The sequence below is a fragment of the Tachypleus tridentatus genome, chromosome 6 (assembly GCF_004210375.1).
Source record: "Tachypleus tridentatus isolate NWPU-2018 chromosome 6, ASM421037v1, whole genome shotgun sequence".
NCBI classification, from domain to species: Eukaryota; Metazoa; Arthropoda; class Merostomata; order Xiphosura; family Limulidae; genus Tachypleus; species Tachypleus tridentatus.
The window spans coordinates 16,984,033-17,001,539 of NC_134830.1; the positions used below are offsets into that span (position 1 = coordinate 16,984,033).

At 30.8% G+C, this 17,507-nt stretch overlaps 1 protein-coding gene across 7 annotated transcripts in view; it reads left to right on the forward strand.

Annotated features, from left to right (window-relative positions):
- LOC143252002 (uncharacterized) overlaps positions 1-17,507 on the forward strand; it is a 108,451-nt gene that overhangs the window by 27,256 nt on the left and 63,688 nt on the right. For 2 of the 7 annotated variants that reach the window (XM_076503494.1, XM_076503496.1), the window contains 5 exons: positions 1,325-1,424; positions 9,790-9,847; positions 10,333-10,434; positions 10,775-10,888; positions 14,175-14,245. In XM_076503494.1, the coding sequence (XP_076359609.1) occupies positions 1,325-1,424; positions 9,790-9,847; positions 10,333-10,434; positions 10,775-10,888; positions 14,175-14,245 (445 nt within the window). The remainder of the gene's footprint in view (positions 1-1,324; positions 1,425-9,789; positions 9,848-10,332; positions 10,435-10,774; positions 10,889-14,174; positions 14,246-17,507) is intronic. The other 5 variants (XM_076503495.1, XM_076503497.1, XM_076503500.1 and 2 more) reach the window with 3 other exon arrangements.

Here is a 17,507-nt window from a genome sequence, read left to right on the forward strand (position 1 = left end):
TATGCCTCAATCTTGGGAATTATAGAGGGAGAAAAAGGTGTGATTTTTTTTTTTTTTTTAATGTAGTGGAAAATATAGCATAGCTTGATGCTATATTAGGCTTGGTTAATAGAGATGGTTCTCTGTGCTGCTAAGATAAGTGTTATCTAAAAACAAACTATAAATCATATTTTGGTGTGAAAAGTATCAACAAATAAAATAGTTCATCTATCTGTAATTTTCTAGCTTATGAGCTATATTTAGCGATTCCAGTTAACTCAGTTTCATTGATTTTGTGATTTGGTTTACTAATACAGTGATATAATACATATTATAAAAACTAATATCCTAGAATTGCAGTTATTGTTTGTTTACAGCATTGGAAAAATAAATAATTATTTTCCATTACGAATAGATATATTTCAATGAGTAGTTTTACAACATGTAGCAAGTTTTGGTAATTTATGTTCTTGAAACAGGAGTATGGGATTGGTTTAGTTTAAAGTGCATGAACATTGGATAAAGTAACAAAAATATTATATCTATTTATTCTTCATTCTCTCCCACCAATAAAACAAAATAAAGGAGAATTAATATATAATATAAAATTGATTTAATCTTATTATTTTGATGAAAGTAAAATAACCATTACTTTATTATTTTTGTTGAGTGTGTATGTAGTTCTTAATGTGGGAAATGTTAAAAACATAAGTCAGTGATGACAAGAAAACCCACTTGTAGAGAAAAATATATATGTAAAAACAGCTGGTTTGCATATATATTTTACATATATAAAAACATAATACTTTAAAAACCACTAGATTGTTTTGTTTCCAAGGCTATTTAAGTTGTGAGAGTTTTCAAGATAGAGGCAGCTTTAATTATAAAAACTAAAATGAAAAAAAATCCTTTGTAAGAATTAGTCCGAAGATAGCCTTAAATGTGTTAGTAATAATTTTAGCTTTTATAATTTGAAGTATTTTTTTTTCAGTTACTAATTTTTAGTGAGAATATCTTCATGACATTTACACTAACCTGTGGAATCTTGTATTAATTCAAGGAGTTAATCTTTTTTTTCTTTTTTGAATCCTGAATACAATTTGCTGTCTTGAATTACAGATATATATATAAAATGTATGCTTTTGTGTCATTCTCTGATGAAGAAGACAACAAAAAAGTGCAAGACTGAATTCCTATTTGTACTTAATGCAATGAATTCTAATATGTTTTGTGATTTTGTAGTTATGCTTTGATTCTAAGTACGAGTTTGTACTGTATATACACCCCTTTTTTCCCCCTGTTATTAATTCATTGAAAATGTTTTTGTTATGACATTATCTCATAGGTAGAACAAGATGATATGGAAATTAAAGAAGAAACCATAGAAGATAATGAGAAAGGTGATGCAGGATGTAAGGATATCAAACAAGAACCCATGGAAGAAGGTAAAATCAAAAACGTATTTTATTTCTACTTGTATTAATATTTTTGAAAGATTCTGAATATATGATAAACTTTCACAAAACTGTGTTTTGTTCTTGACAGTGTGATGATTATTTTTTCAAATACTTTGTTTTTGAGGAAAGAGAAATCACTTGTATAATATGTGGTAGCTTTTTCCAAAAGAAACAACTAGCTTGTCAAAATGTGGAATTATTAGAACATATTGTTTACTCTAACAATTGTATAAATAAAATGCTGTAATTTAGTATTTTATTTGTGTGCAAGCTAAATAATGAATTAATATAACAGCCTGAAAAAATGTTGTAATACTGAAGGTACCCTTTGGTGCACTAAGATGTATGCAGAGATTTTCTCACAGGCCCATATATTATCTTTTTATCCTAATATTTTGAAAACTTTATCTCTCTATTTTGGCCTGAAATAGCTTTTTTTGTATATAACATTATTTGGTAATATTTGCATGACATTTCACAGTTTTCTAGGGGTGGACAAAAAAAATCCAGAAGAAGATATGGCCCAGAAATAAATGACCAAATCTTCACACATGGGGAGTTTGGGGTTGTTTTTAAATAGTTCTTTATGCAGTTAAAAACTTTAAACTTATATTAACATTTGTTGATTTATTATTTATTGTTTGATGTAATATTTCCTTATATACTATGATAATTTAAGTTTGACCTGCTGACATGTTAAAAATTACTTATGCATGAACCTGCCTAAAATGCAGTCAGTCATGTAGGCACATTCAGGTTCTCTTTCAGAGAATGGGAGTCACCAATTTCCCATTTTTATTCTATTGCTGATTTTTACGGTGAGATTTTCTTATCGACTGAAATATGAACTCAAAACTGCATCAAACATTTATAACTGTGTGAAAAGTGAAGCTGAAATATGAGAGGATGTTTCAGTCAAAACTCTGAAGATAGAATGTGTGATAGCAGATATTATAACTAAAATATGATATACTATTAACCACTTCTGGTATCAGAACTGGATGCTAAGTACTGCTGGTACTGTTACCGATTAGAAAATTCTGTTCAAGCACAATCACATACATGCGTGCTTCATTTATATTTCAAAACAGAAGTATATTTTAGGTTATTGAGATAATCAACATGATTTGCAAACAGTTTATAGGAAGTTTCTCATGTTCATACGAGTGTGTTTGTATTTTTCCTGTTTTGTTGCTTACCATTAATCTTCCCATTAATCATCCCAAGATTAGCAAAACACATTCTAGTACATCATTCTTTATAGCTTGTTTCAATGTTTGTCACAGAAACTAGGAACAGTACAAACTCAAAAGTTTCAAAGCTTATATAATTTATCTGTTTGATTTACTGAAATTATAATGAAAAAGAGAGTGAATTATAATGTGGGAATTCAACCCTTAATCAGAACACAGTTAAATATAAATATATAATAGTGTTATTGGTTGAAATAAACTAAAATTATCCTATGTTTCCTTCCAGAATGAGTGCATATTGTTACAGACAATTAAAGATATTAATTCTAACATCTCTAGACCCCTAATCATTATACAACTGCTCTCATTTGATTTTATTGTTTTATTGCTCTAATGAACTCCTATTAAAACAATGTCATCTGATGAGAGCTTACTGCCAGGTATAGGGAACAGAGTTTTGGATTACATCACATGAAGAGCTTTCACAGAGAAAGTTTATGTAATGACATATTACTTAAAATATTTTCTTTTAAAATTAAAACATTATAGTCAGGATTATTATTTACATGGTAGTGTTAAGTTTATTTATATACATTGTTCATTGTTCATAATTACATTTTTAATGTAATTGTACAAAAGTTTGACATGTCCTTAAAAGATCCCTTTTGAAAATATAATTAACAATAACAGTTCATGCAATATTGTTTATAAATGTAATGAATATAGACCAAACAGTTAAGAATTTGCATTGTACAACTTTTAAGTAGTCATTCTGTTGTTTGCAAGTAGATTAGTTTTTAAATAACATCTTTGATACATGTTGACATATAATAATAAGTTTATTATTCAGCTCTTTACATTGGAATTAGAATAAGACAACATTACATTGAGCTTGCTGTGAAAACTCCTATACTGAAGTTTCTTTTGATCACTGTCATCCTCCAGTTTTCTTTAAAACAGTATTTATTCCCCAGTGGTACTGCTGTTTGTCTAAGGACTCGCACTGCTAGAAACCAGGTTTTGATACCTATGGTGAGCACAGCACAAATACCCCATTGTGTAGCTTTATGCTTAATTCTAAACAAACAAACAAAAGGTTATTTTCAGTATCATCTACTTCAAGATTTCTCTTTCTTGGTAACACTTTCTTTAAAGGAATTGACTTGTTGTGAAGAGCCTTCATGAATGGCTTGAAATTGTTTTTTACCTGCATCTTTTGAGTATAGGATTGTAGTGATGGCAGCTAGTATCATCGACCATTGGTATGATTGGTAAGTTATACCACTAACATTATAAGATTGCCTGAGAGACAGATGAGGATGATGAACACAACAGCAATGCGTGTATCTGTATATTGTACATTTCTGCTTCTGCCTAATCACTGAAATTGTAAGAATGCTTTTGTCCCCAGACTCTCCTATAGGAAGAGGAGGATCACTGTTGAGAACTGATGGTGTCTCAGGTGCACAGTTATAGAGATGCTGGCAGGAAATATCAAGTCTGCAACACTGTTTTGCAAGAATGATTAGGTGAAATGCTAACCCACTGGGTTTTCAAAGGGATAATGAAAGAGGGTCTGAAATGCTTTCTGATGTTATAAAGAAACCTGTAGCATAATTGGTGGATTTTCTATTGTAAATGTGACTTCTAGTGGTCTAGGAATTATTTGTATTCTATAATTAGGCAGGACAGGCTGACATTGCTGCTTAAGCAAAATGATTAATGGCAAGCAGTGACTACAGCAGCTCTTTCTGGTTTAAATCAGTGGAGCTTGAATTGGATATGACATCTTTATTTAGAAGTATTTTGGCTGATTTGGGCTTTCATTGGCTTGGCATCACTCTGTGCTAGTGGTGAAGGGCATGGCACTGAATTTCTGGTTGCATTGAAGCAAATAGTATCTTAGTTATTCTTACTAAGAATCAGGCATGCCAGTTGAAGCCAGTGTTTTATCATTTTTTGAAATGACTGAAAAAGCAAATGTGATTGGAGAGAGACTTCCAAAACTTTGTTCTAGCACTGGTGGTAATTGAACAAATGTAGCTGTCTTTGTTTTGGTTTAGGCATTAGGAATGTTGGGATGAACTTACTCTAAAAGTCTGATTTCTTGGTGACTTAAATAAAGTAGTTCATACCATAACAGCAGCAGTAATGAAAGTTGATGATGTAAATAATGCCTACACCACTACAATATCTCTGTTTCAACCAGCCTAATGAGCTGTAGTATTAGGCATATAAGGCCTTGTGGTTAACATATCTTATTCTTTACTTTCACTTTTAAGCTTTTAGAATTGCTTGTATTGCAAGTGAATTGCAGTTTATTGTGAAGATTATCTAGCACTGACCAGACACATGCTTTCCATATATGAAAAGAGTATTGTGTTAATGTGTAGTGTAATATGTTGTTTCCGTCTGCTGTGGTGGCAGAACTAATCTTCGAAACACAGTTTTCTGTCCAAGTAATGATAGTATGGCAGTGCTGATTATAATTATTGACATTTGGCTGTTTCCCTTCAAGTGGAATTGTAACATGCCATTCAAGTAGCTGGCATTACTGCAACTTCACTGTGTACAAGGAAAATATCCAACTTTATTGAAACTGTGCTATTGAACAGAAATTTAAAAAGGACAAAAACCCAGTTTGCATTTTTCACATTATTCACTTTTGTATATTTTGGACTAAATAGTCATTTGTGTAAGAGTAACATAATTTAATAGACAGAAGTGATGCGAGTCCAATAAAACAACTGCCATTCAGGCTACTTTTGTGTAGAAGGACATTGTTAGTTACAAGGTAGAGCAGTTGATGAAGGACAGAATGATACAAATTTTGAAGTGCTTGGTCATCCAACAAAGAAACACTAAGGTTCTGCAATGACTTTAGACTTGTGGGATAATATACATAGCTTACTATTAAGTAAATAGCTATCCCACTCCAGAAAGAATGAATTTTTTTATTAAATAATGAACAAGCATTAATTAAAGAATGCAAACTTTTTAATAATATTTTGTAGATATACTTGTTCTAATAGTTGAATCAGAGGCAGAATTACATGTCATATTTATAAAATCTGAAATTATGATCTGTGATTTTGCACCCCACTCCTAACAGATAGGACATTTAGGAACTTTGATGTTGTAAACCTTATTGATATATTCAAAAATAATTTTTTTGATGAGTGTTAGAGGGAAGGTGCATTTAAACAAATATTTTTTTAATATTTGAGTTCATCATGAAAATAACTAAGAGGTGATACATTTCTATGCTCTAAGGACAACTATCATCCCATCAATAGCTATGTGACCTCATGAAAATATGGTTAATTTTTAGAAACCTATTGTTTATAGCATGAATGTTTATATCCTGTAATCATTACTGAGCTATACTTGTATTTGTAAGAGCCATGATTCTTTCTGAACTTTATTTTTTTTTCTTCAGAGATAAAAGTAAGTTATAAAATTTGTATTAATTGTAGATACTCAAGTTAGAACTATTAGAAATGCACTCAGTAGGTTTGTCTGATAGTGACTACTTCATTAAGTAGAATGTCAGTGCATAATGACTTTATCAAAACTTGTAATGTATACAAATGCTAAAACAAATCAACAGCTTGTTTGTAGGGGATTAACAGTATCATTTCTTTTATCTGAATTTAAAAGCACTACATCATATAAATGTTTTAGATTATTCAAGGCAGCAGTTTTAGCATTGGACAAATTACTGTTATGTTTTATAAACTGATAGGCTTGCAATCCAGGTAAACTGTTCTTGATATTTCTATGACAGTTATCAATGTTCAATGTATTTGTAGATACTGAAGATATGAACTATTATAAATGCATTCATTATATTTATCCCATGGTTTGTAGTTTTGTGGTTTGATATTAAAAATAGTTAAAACTTAACCTAAATTTAAGTATTTAAATTTCAAATGTGAAAGTAAAATTAAAGTGCATGAACTGCTCTCCTGTAAAGTACAAAAGAAAGATCATTTATATTTTGGTTTATTTTGAAGCTAAAAAGGAATAGTAAGACAGAGGCTTTTAAGGTTTTGAACTTTGATTTTAGCATGGCATTTGCAATTACACTAGTGAAATCACAGAACAGAGCGATGCTAATCTTACATCATTATTTTCATATTCAACATTTTGGATTTAAAAATATAAATTGATTCTTTTGTCAAAATCTTAAGGCCAATGAACGTAAAGAAAAAATATGCATTTTGCGTTGTTAGACTCAACCACTTGTTTGAGTAGAGCTTCGAAAGATGAATATAAGAAAGGAGGGGACTTTTTTAGTATTTAATAGGGAAAATATGAACACTATGAATTAGCCTAAATACTAGCTGGTCAAAAGTTTAAGACCATACTGAAATGAAGCGTTAATCGGTAAACACGTAACTAAATTTAGTCATTTGTGTTCAAGCATTAGCATTGTCAACATCTTCCACTGACATTTCTTGTGTTGCATTGGGTAAAAATATGACAAAGGCTAAGAAGTTGACAGAGATTTCGAATGTGGCAGAATTGTAGAGCTGCAAAAGCAAGGTCTCTCTCAACGTGCCATCGCTGGTGATACTGGGTGTAGCAAAACTGCTGTTGCAAATTTCTTAAAAGACCCTGAGGAATTCAGAACAAGAATTTCAAGTGGTTGAACCAAGAAAATTTAACCGGCATTGAGCAGGAAGATTTGGAGGGTTGTCCAGCAAGACACCAGCCAATCATCGAACCAGATTAAGCCCCTTACGAACACAGAATGCAGCTCAAGAACGATAAGATGGCATCTACAAGAGAAAGGCTTTAAAAACTATAAACGTCTTCAAAGGCCACACCATAAAACAGCTCGGTTAAACTTTGCTGAGAAGCACCAAACATGGGACGTAGAAAAGTGGACGAAGGTTTTGTTCTCTGAGAAAAAATTTGACCTGGATGGTACAGATGAATTCCAACGTTACTGGCACAATAAGGATATCCCACCAGAGACATTTTCTTCACAGCACAGTGGAGGAGGTTCCATCATGATCTGGGGTGCTTTCTCCTTCCATGGAACAATAGAGCTTCAGGTTATACAGGGGCGTCAAACAGCAGCTGGCTACATTGGCATGTTGGAGAGAGCATCCTTATTGACTGAAGGCCCTTGCTTGTGTGGAAATGACTGGATCTTTCAGCAGGACAACGCTGCAATCCACAATACCCACAGGACAAAGGACTTTTTTTATAACAAACAATGTTATTCTATTGGACCATCCAGCGTGTTTGCCTGAACTTAACCAACCCCAATGAAAATGTTTGGAGGTGAATGGCAATGGAAGTCTATAGAAATGGACGTCAATTCCAAACAGTGCATGATCTTTGTGAAGCCATCTTCGCCACTTGGAATAACATTCCAGCCAGCCTTCTGCAAATGCTTATATCAACCATGCCAAAGCAAATGTTTGAAGCTATTCGCAATGACGGTCGTGCAACTCACTACTGAGACCTCTTGTTGGGCATTTCCTACCTTGTTTAGGACTTCTTTTTGGTATGGTCTTAAACTTTTGCCCAGGTAGTATTTAGGTGAATTTCATAGTGTTCACATTTTCCCTATTAAATGCCGAGAAAGTTTTTATTTTTATTTTCTCTTTTCTTATTTTCTTCTTTTGAAGCTTCACTCAAATAAGTGGTTGAGTCTAACAACACAAAATGCATATTTGTTCTTTATGTTCATTTGGCCTTAAGATTTTGGCCAGCAGAGTATACACAATTTTAGTTCCTGCACACAGTATATGCTATGTCATACCCAGAATCTTGTTTAATCTCTTGCATTATACCTTTCAGAAATATAGACTACTGTACTTTGATAAAGAGTTAATGTCTCAGCAATACTTTTAATGGACCAGACAATAAATAATAGTATATACTTATTAGTAACAGATAAGAAAAAATTAATTTTTATAACTGTTTTTCACTTGTACACCCTTGTGCAAATTAATTGAAACAAGACAGAAAATTGATTTTTTTCAGTTTTTTGCATTTTATTTCTGAGAATCCAAAAATTACTCACAAATTAATACATGATATGACCACCTTTATTTTTCGGAAGATCATTTATTCGCTTTGGCATCGAGTTCACGAGTTGACTGTAATATTTACTAATTTTTGGATCGTAGTACCACACCTCAATTATGGCCTCAATTAGCTTATCTTTCGTAATACAGTCTTTTCCTTGAAGTCTTTCTTTACAAATCGCCCAAAGATTTTCAATAGGATTTAAGTCCGGAGAGTTTCCAGGCTATCCGGCACCTTTATTCACATGTTAGTCATAAAATTCTTCACAAGTTTCGATGTGTGGCATGGAGCCAGATCTTGCTGAAAAATGCCAGATCCATCTGGAAATCTCTTTTTAAATTGTGGAATGACTCTTCTCTGCTAAACTTCAATGTACTGTGGTCCTTGCATCATACCTTCTACAATATGTAAACCTCCAATGCCATAGTAGCTGTAAAAGCCCCCAAACATCATCTTTAAGGAATGTTTTATGAACTGATTGATGTGAGATTCTTGAAGTTTCTCACCTGGAGATCTGCGAATATGCAGACTCTTTCACCCTGTACGAAGAAATGTCTCGTCACTGAATAACACCTTCCTCCATTATTCTTGCGTTCAGTTCTTGTATTTAAGACCCCATTGATACCGTTTTTTTCTTCACTGAGTTGGTAAGAAGTTGTTTTTTGACTAGTCTCCTTACCCTTTTAATGCAATTTCAAATGATGTAATATTCCTAAACAATTTGTCATATAAACCAAAAATAGATTGACCGTACTGCAAAACACAGCTAATGACAATGTCTGTGTGAAAAAATGACTATTGAAGGAAATCGGCGGGTCCAGCGAGCCTACACAGGTCGCCATGTTGAAAATATTGTAAAATGACCATTTGTTTCAAATAATTTGCACAAGGGTGTATATAAAAAAGAGTTATGTTGGAAAATAATTATAATTGTGTGAAATTTCTGCTTAAGGTTTGATTTTTTTGTACATCAACTACAAAATGGCAAATTTGTAAAAGTATTTTGTCTGAAAAATTACCCTTTCTACATAACCAGCTGTATATATATAGTATTTGTTAGTTTAAAAGTTATGGAACTGAGGTTTACTGCTGATGTTGATAATACGTTTTAGGTGAACAGAAACATGGGGAGAAACGGAAAAGGTCTGGATCACCAGAAGCTTCACATAGGTGAGGTGGTAATGGTAATTTTAATTAAAAGTAAATTGTTGTTTATTTTCAATGTCAGTCAGTGTATTCCCTCCTGTGTTAAGTTTTTTAAAAAAAATTACAGCTCAGTATCATGAAACTCAACTTCATGCGTTGGCTGCATCATGGGATTCTATTTAAAACTTGAGTGGATGTAACAGTATAGGAATAAGTACTTATTTTCAAGTTTTTAAAAACATCAGTGTAATATTATACTTTTTTTATTGATATTGCTTGAGTGAAAGAAACTAATGATTGGGAAAGGCATTTAGCAGTGGTGTTCGTCATCTGCATACAAACAGTATAGTTTCTAAAACTGACAGAATTTGAAAGATTTAAAATATGGTTTTATCTTGGAGACAACTAACAGTTTGTTATTACTTAAATCAAAAGACAGTTTCTTTTAATGCAAAATATAAAACTGATTATAATAAGTCATCTGTAGTGTGTAACATGTCTTACTGAAGATACAGAGACAGATCAAGATCACGATCACCTCGACAACGAAGGCATTCTCGCTCAAGATCACGTTCCTCTGAACGTCATAAGAAGCATTCCCGTGCTAGAAGGTGGGTCTAAACATGAAGAAATGTGAGGTGCAGTGATGTCCAAATTTTCTAGACATGTTGGTTTGTTTTAGCACAATTTGTCAGAATGATTTATGTAGTTTACTAATTATTAAAGAAAAACAACTTTTTAATCATTTCATTAAAAAGCTTTATTTAAAAATGGAGTAATTTATTATACATTGAAATGCACATAAATTTCCTAGAAGTTTAATTTCAGTTGAGTATACAGTTTATTTTAGAGAAGACCACCCTGTTCATATCGTATGCTATCTTGCCACAGTTTATATTAATAGACACCTACTCTTGTGATTTTTGTTATATGTTCTTTATTATGATGAAGGAATAGAAGTCGATCCAGATCTCCACGTTCTCACCATCAACGTTTTCGATCACGCTCAAGATCTCATTCACGTGATAGGCATCGCAGACATTCCCATGAGCGCAGCCATCGCAGGTATGGGCCATAATGGTAGGCCTGTATCAAACTAATTTATTTATTTTATATTTCTTCAGATGAAAGGAGGGAATGCATATGCTGATCACTTCGTTAAAAAGCTATTGTAAATGTAACTGTTTTATACCCTGTTACTGAGTTTAAAACAATTTTCTAAGGGCTTCCAAAGTTTTATTATATTTTGTTTTTGAAACTAGATGTCTTTTTTGCATTTCTATGTATAAGCATTGATACTTTTTGTGTTTATTCCATTTACTTTCAGTGAAAAAAAAGGAAAACATTTGACTAGCATTTTACATCATTGGTGTATCTAGAAAGAAACAAAATCTGAACTTAAGATGGTTAAAATGTCATATTTAATCTTGCTTCACTTTTTTGCGATTGTATCTAGAAAAAATGTCTAGTTTTATAGCTAGTAAAAAAAAGATTGGTTAAATATTTATATGTGAATGTATATGAAAATTGATAAATTGATTATAAATACATCTAAATGAAAGATAGAAACATAATGTGTATTAACTGTTCTTTTGTTTTTTTTTCACGGGTATGTCAATCAGTTTTAAATAAATTTCAAAATAGAAGAATAACAACCAACATAAAAATGCAAGTCAACAAATGCCATGTATCATGATTCTGAATTGTATCTTTCATGAGTGTGCACTGTCTATTCTACTAACTGAACTACACTTTATCAGTAAAATACATAAATGTTCAAACAATGGTATTTTTCCCTGTTAAAAGTAGTATGTTATTGAATAGATATTGTTAAAAGTTACATGTTTTCTGGAATCACTGTTTAACACATGAATTAAATGTATTGAACTGGTATGTCCTTTGTGCTTTACTGTATTTAGCTTTTTCCTTTATGTCATCGTAACTATGAATAGTGCTTAAAGCCAAAAGGGGGGAGAACCTTTTCCAACTTGTCCTGAACAGAGTTAGGCAAGGCAAAGAAACATTTTTATAAAGTGTGGCATAGGTGGTTCAGGGGAAAATAAATATGGTTAGAATGAAGGTATTTGTTACTGCTTTTGTAACCAAATGAATGTCAAAATCGATCAACCACTTTAATGATGAATGATTTCTTCAGTGTGTAAGCTACTGACTAGAGGTTGTGATGAAAATGAATCAGGATTTAAACAAAACTTAGCTTTGTCTATGTATTTTTTAACTTGTATGTCTCGGTTAACTATAACAAAGTTGTACCTCTTACTGATATTGAGTTAAATTCATCTTGCTATATCCAGATTAACTGTAACTTAAAGTTTTGGTTCTTTTGTTGTGCTACATCACCTCAAGGAAGTTAACTTTACCATATATTTCTATCTGGATTATTTATCAGTAATTTCTATTCACACTACTGCAATTAAAACTTGTATTCAGGTGTTGGCTAAACCTTAGCCAGTAGCCTGTTGCTTTATGCAGCATGCTGAAGGTATTTGTTTCACCTTTATTGGCCACTGGCTATGAAGATTGCCATTTCTGTCTTGTAATGTTGTTCATTATGTGTGTATTTGTATGTCTTTTATCTTTAAGACAAGTAAAACACAGAAGCCATAGTGAACATGCATTTCCCTAAGTTTATATAATTATTGAGCAGAATGTTATACTTGCTTGACTCAAAGGAAGTAAGATGTTTGTGAATAAAGTTATTATACTGTTTATGCAATATTTATTAGAATAAGAACGAAAGTAGTCATTCAAAATATACACGAGTACACAAAATCGTAATTAAATTTATTTGAAGAAAGTGTCCAATTTCAACTGTTTGTTTTTTTTTAATGGGATTTTTCATGCAGTTAAAAGAGAACATCAATTCTGTGGCCTTTTCATGAAGTTAATTTTCCCCCTTCATTTTTTGCATACAATGTGATAGCGTTAATATAACTTAACACTTGCAATGAAGTAGGAATTTCTATTTCCTCACTATCTTTTCCATTTCGTTTGTCTTCTGAATCTCTCACACTGTACCATCTTGTGATTCTATTATAGATTTTAAAACAGTTTCATCAGTTTCTGTTAAAACATTTTTGTTAACGTTCACAAAACTTTCTGCATTCACAGAATCATATGCATCAATCTTCTCAATCAGAGTTTGGACTTCACTAATCCTAAATTCATTAAAAGATTACATACATATTTAATAGCTCTTTTAAAAAAAATGAGGGTATTTAGTAGCTTTTTTTTAAAATTGAGGGTATTAAGTAAATTTTCCCTAAATTTTACAATTAGGGAAGATAAATTTATTTTTTCTTAAGAATTATTTAAATTGTAGAATTTTGCACTTAAAAGACAAATATAGTTCTCCAAATCATGAATCTAATTTAACTGCAAAAATAATGAAAGCAGAAAAAAGGAACAGAATATATTTAACCAATATTTACTGCAACAAAATGTCTGAGAATTTAATGATATTTAATCAGAAACATATTTTCCACGTTACTCGGGCTTTAATCCTACTTGTTGATAGATGAGGTAGGTGAAAGATACTTTTACATCCACATTACGTAGGTTCTGCCACATGGAGGGCCTTTTATAAGAGAAATCTTAGATAATGCTACAAAATTTTGATATTTCTGGCTTGTACAGGTTTCTGCCCTATGCAGTTTCTGGCTTGTACAGGATTTAGTGCATTATCACTTAGATCCAGGTGTTTTTGCCTTTCATTTTAAGAATTTTTATATGTCATTATTCAGTTGTTAATATTTGGTAATTTTTTTCTCCTGTTACTTTTCTGTAATTTGTATACTGGTAACTTCATTTTTTACCTTTAGCGTAAAAGCCAGTGAAATATCTCCTCCACCCCTCAGTATATACAGTTCACCCTGTCCATTTTTCATTGTTTTTATTCTTAATCACTTCTGTTGACAGTAAAAACTAAATATTTTATTCTACCTTAAAATATAGACATTTATTGAAATTTGAAATTGTAATAATTGTGCTATATTATGTATAATTATAATTAGCAATGAATTATTCTGGTTAGCTGAAAATGTTTGATAAACATTCAAGATTTCTTTTTTTCATCTCACCCTTCACTGTTTCTATAGATGAAGCCTTGACTTAGCAATATGTGTTGCATTATTTTTAAAATAAGTAAAGCACAAGTTATTTTAATTATTGAACTTAAGATTTGTGTGTATGTGTGTGTAAACAGTGATTTTACCAAAATCTAATTCACTTTTAGTAAAAGCTTTTAGTTATGTGTTTATAATTGTTGCTTCTCATAAGGTATCCAAATATATACTAAGAAGGTACTTATAACAAATTTAACTTCTTTACAAAGCTCGCCAACAACTATAAAAAGAGAAGACCAAGAAGATAATTTTGATGACTCTCTTGTAGCACTTGACACTTGTAAGTGGACAGAATTTTTTTTTTATTACCAGTCATTTGTATTTCGAGGAACATCAACACCTCACAGTTTTATATTTAGTTGTTAAGCTTTGTGTTTTGTTTCATTTTTATTTTCCAACTATTGAGTTGAAAGTATTGTTAAAATAGCAATGTAATTATAAAAAGTTCTGCACAACTTTTAAGTTTAATTCCTTTCAATATTCCCCAAGATAAATATTCTGTATAGTTTTTGTGTACGTGAGCTCCATTGTTATTGACAGATACTGCTATTCTCATCGTATTTCTCATTGAGTTTTTTGCTAAACTTCGTAGAAATGTAAAACAGTGTTTGAGTTTCATGCCAATTAACATAAGTTGAAATTGTTATTTAATCCATGATTCAAACTTTGCTCAGTGGGTAAAATGTTTGTGTATCCATTTCTTTATATGATGCTAGTTGCACAAAAGGTATGTCATATTTTTGATATACTTAAGTGCAGAGAATTAATAAAGTAATTTTTACCAAAATAGTTTAAAAAAACAACTAAAGAACCCACTTGGAATAGTTCAGATATATATAATGCACCAGTCAAATTTGTGCTCTGTTCTTTTCTCTACACTTTCTTTTACGCTTAAGATGGGGTGATATTGAGCTTATCTTCTGGTTAAGAATTGGTTTTCTTTTATCCTGTGAAAGTGGTTTAATCTATTTTACAAGACCTTGTAACCACCATGAAGGTATACATATTACAGTTATGAAAATATTTAATGTATCTTTATGAAATTTGTTATCATTACAAACCTATTGTGCACAAAAAGTCAGACTTTTCAGTTAAGTGTTTTTACCAAAGATTTGTCTATGCATATATGAAGGCAGAATGTTGACTGTTCTGATTAGTTTTTTTTATCCAGTAGAATTTTATATTTTCTTTATATGGACTTGCTAAATTAGACTGATCATGTAAACATAATAAATGGATACAATGTAAATCTGAGTTATCCTTTTCTTCTTTCTAAAATAACAGTTGTTTATCCTAAATAGCTTAAGGCTCATACCAGTCTCCATCTGTTTCTACTTGTTTTATTTTGTTGTTGCTCTTCAATCCATGTCTAAATAATAATTCTGCCACATGAATGGTAAAGGCACAATTCATGTTAGAATATTGAATGGTGTAGAACACAAGTTGCTCAAGAACATACCTCATGAAGCATGTTTATTATTATTTTACATCATCTTACCTAATCTAAACTTTTAAGTTTCTTAATTTTTACATCTTACTTAATTTTATAATAACAAACAAAATATCATTAAAAACAAGAAATATATCACCTCTGAAACCTTCCCTTTTGCAGTTGGTTACAGATGAAATTTAAGTTTTTTCATAATGATAAAACTTGCACACTTTTTATTTACTTAAATAATATACATAGGAACATAGATTAATAACATATATGATACCAACAATAACATATAACTTAACCAGCTTTCTAATTTGTACAACAGAAACTTAATCTATTAACTGCTCAATCAACTGTAAGATAAACTGACTATGCTCTGCACTGAAAACATTGAACCATTATTATTCATACTTGTTTACCTATGCTCATTTCTCTCAGTTACATGTTTATAACCAGTTGAAAGCACTCCTTTTGAACTTTCTAAGTTAGTCAGTCTTACTAAAAGTATTCAGACGGGTAAAGGTGTCATTACCATTCCAGTTTTTGAAGAGAAGTGATCAATTCAATATTCTAATTTAAAATGAAATTATTTGGAACTTGGATAGAAATTAGTTTATGTTAGGAAGCTTAATAAGTTACATTGGAATTTTGTCATGTTAGTATAGTAATTTAAATTTTTTTAAATTTCAAAATGCATGTATAAAAGCTAGGATTTTTATATATATATATATATATATATATATATATATATACATCCTTCACATGGGAAATTTGAGATGTTGGCAAGTACGACGTATGAGTAAAGAAAATATTTGTAACATCATTGTTTTCATTTTTACATACACATACACATTTGTTTTGATTCTATAATTGCATGACATTGGTTTATTAGACAAACCTTGTTTCTGTCAAGATATACACATCATTTATTATGGTTGAGAATTTACCACAGCTGTCTTTACAAAAGTTTGCAATCTCTTAGTAAACAACAGAAACCTGTTTTACGTAAAAGTAAGATTTTTGTAATTATGTATTTTTAATAATGATTTGTATATGAATTCATGAAGTTTGTATGGTGTATACTTTGACTTTTTTAAGGAAATGCAAAATGAGTTTGTGTTAAGAATAAAATATCTAATTAGAGTTTCATATTTTATTTGCTTAACATTCAAAACTTTTTAAAATGTTTTTCTGCAACTTTATAGATTATTACTATATATAAATAAATTATTAAACTTTTTTTTAAAATACAGAACAATAAAGAAATAAAGCAAAAAATTATTTCTTTTAGATACAAACTTTGAACTCTTGCCACTGGATGTAGGTTGCTAAGCCTTTTAAAATTTCACACATGGAGGATATGAAATGAATTTTTGTAAAGATTTTATATCTACAATTGAACAAGCAACAAATCATAAATTACTATATTGATATATCATAGAATTCCACTATAATTTGTCAAGTCTAATAACTAAGCTACATTTAGGTCTTAAAAAAATACGAAACTTTGAGCAGATTAAAGCCACAACCTTCCTCCTCAATCTTGGTTTGAAAGGAAGTGGTAGCCTGTTAACAGATTATATTGGTTGAGAAAATCATTAGGAGAACATTCTAAGTTGTTGATTGGTTATTAACATGTCATGTTGAAGGAAGTACATATAAGGGACCATTTCCAAAAATCTACAGATGTGAATGGGGCCACTGTGTATGATTTAATATGTTAGCCATATCTTGGCAAAATAAAAAGATGTTAGGTTCTTATTTTATATTCCACCTTGTCAATATTGGTAATTTGAGTTCTTAATTTACACAAAACTATACTTAGTTTTTTTACATCACAAACATTAATTTTAACCAGTGCTGCATTCAACATACCACATGACTTACAAAAATCAATATTTAGATGTGTTTTTTTAATATTTACTTTTAAATTAAGAAATTAACTTGTATATAATATTAAAGGTTGAATTATAATCTACAATTTGATACAAAATGTATTGCCATTAATTCATAAAACAATAGTTTGATAAAATTTAATGCAAATCAACAGTTGCAATGACATGGCCTTTGACAATTGACCTATTACAAAAGGGTTCAAGCTGAC